Here is an 8,846-nt window from a genome sequence, read left to right on the forward strand (position 1 = left end):
TTTCAAAAAGTTGCTATTATTATGTTGAAACTGAACAGAAGTCCTTGTTGCATCCTCTCTGAGAGATGGTGCGCATACAGCCTCGCCCTTAAAATGTATTTCTATATCTGCGAGACAAGGAAACAATGCATCAATTAGAATGGCAGCTACAGACTGACAGTCCAGTAGCACACCAACCTTGACATTACAGTAGACGGTTTGGCTTACCCATAGAAGTCCAAGGCGGGACCGTTATTCAGTTGACCGCGATACATACTGGTAGTTGTAGTGCATTGACTCTCAGCATGTTACATAGTGACATGTGCAAAAACTACATTTCCCCAGACCTGTCACTGAGCGTTCCCGCTCCTATTGGCTGGCAGCTCCAGCCGCAGCCCCAGAGAATGAATGAAATTGAAATTGCTGGTATATTACATGTGCAATACCGGGATCTGCAGTGTTACATTGTATCTATCATACTATATCAAAATGGCCACAGTGGTACAGAACCCCCTGAAATCGTAAGTGCATACATTTTATCTTTGACATTTTTAGGGATACATTTGTGGATGCTGTCAGTCCATGTAGCCTCGGTAATCGTTGACAATTTTATGCATCGTAAAGAAGTACCATGCCTATAGGCTACATCGCTATTATATAGCAAGCTACAAATATTTATATGGAGTGTAATAGCGATGGAAAGGTATATATGAAACAGCTTTATTGTTCTTAGCAAGCCGGGTTATGTTCCAAAATGTAGAGCTGCCTATGCATGCCTAGAAACAATTTCACTGAGCCAGTAATTACATGAGGACGCTATGGTGGAATGTTGAGGTACAATTTATGACCCGGTGTCCCTAGTCAATAGACAAGATCGCAGCCAACTTGCATGGCTGGTCAGGTAGCGCTTTTACAATAGCGAAAAATAGCGAGTGGCAGTGTTTTTTTGAAAAGGTTGTGCTTGATACCTGTTCACATTATTGCGTTAGGCTGTAAACAGGTAGGTAAAGCCAAGCTGGTGGGAGCCTCTGTCGGCTGAAACCTAATACCCTTTGGACATAATTTTCTTGGCGACAGACCTCTTGGCAAAATAGCCTACGTGCTTGCGATTATAATGGCAGCCGTGTTTACAGGCAGCGCACCTTCGCTCCACAAGACACGCGTTCCTATCTGCAAACACCTGATACAATATTGTGTAAGCTTGCATCATATAAAATGGTTAACTTATGTGCCGGGAGTGGTTGCTTTTATTAGACTAGTGTCATCTCTACCAGTCGCGTTGAACGGTGAACATTCCATCAAGTTTCAATTCGATTCCTTTGTGCAGAATTTACACAATAACATTTCAACGTGCGGAATTCAGCCTGGGCTCGTTTCCAAAAGGTGTCTGTGCGTCTGTCCGCTTGGTGAGATGCAGTTGACACCTTTTCGATGAGAAATAATTGAAAACATAATACATCGACTCTCGAATATGTATTTTTGGAGTGTTGTTTGGATAAATTTAGGCATTTGCAGCCTGTCTAACAAAGAACGTGGTAGCCTACTGTAGCGCGGAACACATTGGATGGTACCTGAGCGGGAATGTAGTTGCGATGCAGCCGATGCTGTGCAGTCAGCGCTATCTGAAATCCAGACAGGCGACATTTCATATAATTCATGACAACCCATTACCTTAAGTATACGAATAGCCCGTTACAAGCAACAGTGAACTGCTTTAATTAATGTTTTTGTCTTCAACATAATTTATTTGATTCCGTCGTTGCGCGACAGTGATGGCATTCTAATTATCGGGGAAGCCTAACTTGTGTCAGTTATTTGTTGCCATAGGATATGGCCAACTAGTCTAAAATGTTGGGTTATTCATATATGCGTAAATAAAATGGTACATTCGTGTGTGAGTTTTAGTAAGGCAAAACTGCACCTCTTAAAACGTATTAAATCAGCCTATTGCCTACCGATACTGATCGTGAACAGCACAGGAACCCGAGGTGAAAGATGGTGCTGGAGGCCTGAGCTATGCCGCTCATTTTCTCATTATAATATTCTCCGTTTAGGCTGCCCCATTGTTATACGAGAGTAACTAGAACATTTTATATGCATTTGTTGCTTTTGCTGTTGCTGCTTTTAAATACATTTTAAGATGACTATTAGGATCTTGTCCTGAAAGCAGACAGAATTCACACAGTCACACACTGTTTAGGCGAACCAACAGTAGCCTACCACCCATTTGGTCATTTATCAGTTATCAGTTGTGAGTTCCATGTCATGGGAGTGTTTTAGCAACCCCGCGCACATCTGCGCTCCCAGTGAGGCGCGCGCGGCTGAGTTCCTTTCTGCTGGTCTCTGGCTGCTCAATTACTGGGAACAAGTGGGGACATAGACACTCCCAGAAGCCTTTGCAAGGCCATTTCAATGGGATTTGTTTGACTTATTTGCATGAAAAATAGGAATGAGGGTGAGCAAAGGGAATGGCATGGGATAGGAGCCATCAGTGGACTAGGAACTGATCAATTCTGACTTGAATGTTTCTCAGTAAGGGTCTAGTTAATACCCTCTACCACGGCTCCCGCTGCTTATATAATGGTATCTAGCCTACTGAATGCACTAGTTATTGAGGACAACACTGATTTAGAGTATTCGGAGCTCACTACTCAACTGTTGTCCAATGCATCTCAGAGGTTCAAAGAGTTCAGTGTGTGTAAGCACATCCTCTGGGAACCATCAATCTACTGGGCATTCCCCTAGCCTCTCCAATAGTCCTCCTTTAATCTCTCTGCTACTCTTCTTCTCTCTCTCTCTCTCTCTCTCTCTCTCTCTTTTCTCTCTCTCTGTTTCTCTCTCTCTCTCACCCACCCCTTGCTTCCCTCATATTGCCATCCCTGACTCACAGCTCAATTCTCAGTTCTTTAGGGGTCCCTCTCTCCGTTCATTCTCTTGCCATCCATCCTCAAACCTACCCCTTGCCCATATCATGTCTCTTTGTTTTTAACTCTTTTTCTCTTCCTCCATTGTCTGCCCCCCCCCCCCCAATCCTTTCATTCTGTCAGTCTACTTGGAGAAGGAGGCCATATGCTGACTGACTGTTGTGATAGTTATTCTGCCGTGCCTGACTGATCCGAGGGAAATGAATTCCACATAATTCTGTGCTCAGGCACTGTTTAAAGGAACAGCCAGGCCTGCTGAGTTCACTGGAGCCTGAGCATCCTCTCTCTCTCTCTCTCTCTCTCTCTCTCTCTCTCTCTCTCTCTCTCTCTCTCTCTCTCTCTCTCTCTCTCTCTCTCTCTCTCTCTCTCTCTCTCTCTCTCTCTCTCTCTCATCTCTCTCTCTCATCTCTCTCTCTCTTTCTCATCTCTCTCTCTCTCTCTCTCTCTCTCTCTCTCTCTCTCTCTCTCTCTCTCTCTCTCTCTCTCTCTCTCTCTCTCTCTCTCTCTCTCTCTCTCTCTCTCTCTCTCTCTCTCTCTCTCTCTCTCTCTCTCTCTCTCTCTCTCTCTCTATTTCTTTCTCTCTCACACCTCTCTCACTCCTCTCGCTCTCTCTCTCCCTCTCTCATCTCTCTCTCATCTCTCTCTCATCTCTCTCTCTCTCTCTCTCTCTATTTCTTTCTCTCTCACACCTCTCTCACTCCTCTCGCTCTCTCCCTCTCTTTTTGTTTGGGAATTTATTTTCTGGTTTATTGCCATCAGTCCCCCTTTTTTCCACATAGACGTTCTTCTCTTTGTCTTCATGGAAAGACTAGAGAGGGACACAGATACGTATTTTTAGCTCTATGACCTATTTCTCCATTGCTACCTAACCAACTGTCAGTCACTTCCCTGTGCTTTGGGATCCAATATGGTCACCAGCTGTAGTCAAGTTGTAGTTCAGGACAGGGAGAATAGGAACTACAACAGCCCTTTACAGTAGTGGCCAAGGAGGCTATTAGAATATTTCACTTAGGAAACCTCCATTGGATGTGCAAGAAAGACACAGGAAGTAGTTCTAGTATGCCATGCACAGCAATGAGAGGGCTATGATTCATCAGCCATGTTGTCCAACATAGTTTGACTGGTGCTGGAGTAGTAGGGTCATTTGGATAGGGCATGCGACTGTGGGGGGACGGTCGGGACATGGATCTAGCTGTGTGACTGGGAACAGTCAGAAGAGCCCCTAAAATAGTCCGATTTCAGGCTGACTGAAAGGAAGACAGACGTGTAATAATGAGGGTAATGAAGGGTAATGAAAGGGTTGAATGAAGAAGAGAGGGGAACGAGGACGTCATTCCAAACATGCATGTATTTGGATGGATGCCTTTTGGCAGTTTTTGTTTTGTGTGCAAAATTTTTTTTTATTTGGGGTTATAAACATGGTACCTTTGCTTTATTGTCATTGACTGAGACTGTGACCATGGCAGGTAGGGATGGAACGAACAGGGTGATGCAAGGTGTCCGCTGACAGAAGATGGGCTTGGTGAAGTGCACGCAATGCAACTGACTGCACAGAATAGGCCGCAGCAATAAACATGCTTGAATTGCATTGCACCTTTGCATGGCACAGAGAGAAGGTCCCTCCTTATACATCACGGGGAAAGAAAACCCATTGGAAGAAATCATGTCACTGGTGTTTGTAGACATTTAGATCAGTGGTAAAGCGAGTGTTGTGGACATCCACCAGTGGAGGCTGCTGAGGGGAGGAAACCATGGATACCACGTGTTTAATGTATTTCATTCCATTCCAAAGATTCCACTCCAGCCATTACCACAAGCCCCTCCTCCGCAATTAAGGTGCCAGCAACCTCCTGTGACGTCCACATGGCATAAGAATCTACTTCTACGGGCATCCTTAACAGTCCTACTCAGTCCTATAATAATCTACTTCTACGGGCATCCTTAACAGTCCTACTCAGTCCTATAATAATCTACTTCTACGGGCATCCTTAACAGTCCTACTCAGTCCTATAATAATCAACTTCTACGGGCATCCTTAACAGTCCTACTCAGTCCTATAATAATCTACTTCTACGGGCATCCTTAACAGTCCTACTCAGTCCTATAATAATCTACTTCTACGGGCATCCTTAACAGTCCTACTCAGTCCTATAATAATCTACTTCTACGGGCATCCTTAACAGTCCTACTCAGTCCTATAATAATCTCAAAGTATTCCTGCTTGTCCTCTCTCGAAACATTCCTCTAATCCCTGTCTGGTCATCACTACACTCTTATTCTCTCAGACAGACAGACAGGCAGGCAGGCAGGCAGACAGACAGACAGAGACAGACAGGCAGACAGACAGGCAGACAGGCAGACAGACACAGACACACACACACACACACACACACACACACACACACACACACACACACACACACACACACACACACACACACACACACACACACACACACACACACACACACACACACACACACACACACACACACACACACACACACACACACACACACACACACACACACACACACACACACACACACACACACACACACACACACACACACACACACACACACACACACACACACACACAATTCTGTACATTCTGCAGTAGTCCCATTCTACAGAATACTAGTTCCTCTGAGGTAATTCCTGTAGTTCCGTTGTCTCTGGCCACTGGTATGGATCTCTGCTAGAAACTGGTGGGTGGAGTCATGTGAAGCAAATGAGTATTTCCTCATGCAGCACGTTAATAATGTTGGAGAGAGAACGAGAGGGAGAGGAGAGAGAGCGAGAAGGGAGGAAGGATCCATCCACGTAATAACAGCGAAAGTGCAGAGTCAATAAATCTCACCTGAAGGACCAGTGTTCAGCCACGGTGGCTGGATTGCCATGCCCTGATGTACTGCCCGAAATGCACACTCCGACTCACGGTACAAATACACAGAATATATGAACACATAGACACAGAATATACAAACACATACAAACACATATACACAGAATATGCAGACATATACACAGAATATACAAACACAAATACACAGAATATACAAACACAAACACACAGAATATACATACACACACACACAGAATATACATACACACACACAGAATATACAAACACATACACACAGAATACACAAACACAAACACATACACACAGAATACACAAACACATGCTTTACACACACAAGCTCCAGACACACAATATACAGACACACAAGGAATATGTATTGTGCATAAACAGACTCACAGCATCAGCAACACCCAGCTGTAGCAGTGTTGTCCGACTCCAGTCCTTGACGACCCCTAACAGGACACGCCTTTGTTGTAGATCTGGCCTAGCCATCTTGTTTCAAGAGGACCACAATGGAAATAAGTCCCAGACTTTAGTGTGTGTTATCCTACGGCTTTTTCAAGTTTTACGCGAGCTTGTTTTTTTTTTCAAATGGTCAAATGAATGAACTAAACTAAGCACTGGACAAACAAACCTGATTCAACTCACTGAGGGCTTGTTGATTAGTTGACAAGTTGAATCAGATGTGCTTGTCCAGGGCTACGGTACAAAATGTGTACTGTTGTGGGTACTGGGGGACTGGAGTTGGGAAACACTGTCCTGTAGAATACACTCACCATAGACAGACACACAGATATGACACTTTATGCAAAACCAGAGGCCTGTAACATGGCAACAAGGTAGTTACGGTAACATGCAGATGAATACAAAACATACCAAACACAGACCTATAGATACATAGACACACCTGCTGTACAGATGCATTCTCTCTCTCCACACACATCTGCACACACACACGCACGCACACACTCGCACGCACACACTCGCACACACACACGCGCACGCACGCACACACACACTCGCACACACACATACACACACACACAGTGATGGGCGGGAAAATCGATACAGTTACACAGTTACATTCCACAATGTTATATTTGCGCTGCTTGGCTTTTCCTGCACCAAAACTCACAGCTTGTTCTCCATCTTCTTTTTTTTAGGGAGACAATTTGTTTTCAGCACTTTTATTAACATGACTGATCAAACGTCATTTTCTCATGCCTCTCTCTCGTCCCTCTGCAGAAGACTGGTGAATAATATGTTTAGAACATCGAATCGCAATAAAATCACAGCATCGAATCACAATACATATAGAATCGCGAGAATGGCAATACATATGGTATTGGCAACTAAGTATGGTGATAATATTGCATGGTGAGGTCTCTGGTGACTCCCAGCCCCACACACACACTATGCCAAGCTGTATTTGTCTCAGGGACATGGTACTTTAACAGATGAGCTGGTCGATAGTCCTACAGTGGTGCAGCTGTCTGTGTTGCTGTCTGTTGATGTGTCAGCATCAGCTTAACATCAGCATTGTGTGTGTGTGTGTGTGTGTGTGTGTGTGTGTGTGTGTGTGTGTGTGTGTGTGTGTGTGTGTGTGTGTGTGTGTGTGTGTGTGTGTGTGTGTGTGTGTGTGTGTGTGTGTGTGTGTGTGTGTGTGTGTGTGTGTGTGTGTGTGGTAGTGCGTGCAGGCCTGTGTGTGTGTGTGTGTGTGTGTGTGGTAGTGCGTCCAGGCCTGGGTGTGTGTGTCTGTATGGTAGTGCGTCCAGGCCTGCTGGGTGTGTGTGTGTTTGTGTGACAGCTCCTGGTGAACAACGCCACAGCCCCCTCAACAGCCCAATGTGTTCCAGCTGTTAGACTGGCAGATGCTAGCTGACACACACACACACACACACACACACACACACACACACACACACACACACACACACACACACACACACACACACACACACACACACACACACACACACACACACACACACACACACATACATATATACATACATACATACATACATACATACATACATACATACATACATACATACATACATACATACATACATACATACATACATACATACATACATACATACATACATACATACATACATACAGTGGGGCAAAAAAGTATTTAGTCAGCCACCAATTATGCAAGTTCTCCCACTTAAAAAGATGAGAGGCCTGTAATTTTCATCATAGGTACACTTCAACTATGACAGACAAAATGAGAAACAAAATCCAGAAAATCACAGTGTAGGATTTTTAATGAATTTATTTGCAAATTATGGTGGAAAATAAGAATTTGGTCACCTACAAACAAGCAAGATTTCTGGCTCTCACAGACCTGTAACTTCTTCTTTAAGAGGCTCCTCTGTCCTCCACTCGTTACCTGTATTAATGGCACCTGTTTGAACTTATCAGTATAAAAGACACCTGTCCACAACCTCAAACAGGCACACTCCAAACTCCACTATGGCCAAGACCAAAGAGCTGTCAAAGGACACCAGAAACAACATTGTAGACCTGCACCAGGCTGGGAAGACTGAATCTGCAATAGGTAAGCAGCTTGGTTTGAAGAAATCAACTGTGGGAGCAATTATTTGGAAATGGAAGACATACAAGACCACTGATAATCGAGAGCATTTGGATGATCCAGAAGAAGATTGGGAGAATGTCATATGGTCAGATGAAACCAAAATATAACTTTTTGGTAAAAACTCAACTCGTCGTGTTTGGAGGACAAAGAATGCTGAGTTGCATCCAAAGAACACCATACCTACTGTGAAGCATGGGGTTGGAAACATGCTTTGGGGCTGTTTTTCTGTAAAGGGACCAAGACGACTGATCCGTGTAAAGGAAAGAATGAATGAGGCCATGTATCATGAGATTTTGAGTGAAAACCTTGTTCCTTCAGCAAGGGCATTGAAGATGAAACGTGGCTGGGTCTTTCAGCATGACAATGATCCCAAACACACCACCCGGGCAATAAAGGAGTGGCTTCGTAAGAAGCATTTCAAGGTCCTGGAGTGGCCTAGCCAGTCTCCAGATCTCAACCCCATAGA

General features: G+C 44.3%; 1 protein-coding gene across 1 annotated transcript in view; it reads left to right on the forward strand.

Moving 5' to 3' along the window:
* The first annotated feature begins 387 nt into the window (after positions 1 to 387).
* LOC123992933 (zinc finger protein neuro-d4-like) overlaps positions 388 to 8,846 on the forward strand; it is a 92,297-nt gene continuing 83,838 nt past the window's right edge. The window contains exon 1 of the mRNA XM_046294581.1: positions 388 to 500. Within this exon, the coding sequence (XP_046150537.1) occupies positions 388 to 500 (113 nt within the window). The remainder of the gene's footprint in view (positions 501 to 8,846) is intronic.

Source organism: Oncorhynchus gorbuscha, linkage group LG13 (assembly GCF_021184085.1).
Source record: "Oncorhynchus gorbuscha isolate QuinsamMale2020 ecotype Even-year linkage group LG13, OgorEven_v1.0, whole genome shotgun sequence".
NCBI lineage: Eukaryota > Metazoa > Chordata > Actinopteri > Salmoniformes > Salmonidae > Oncorhynchus > Oncorhynchus gorbuscha.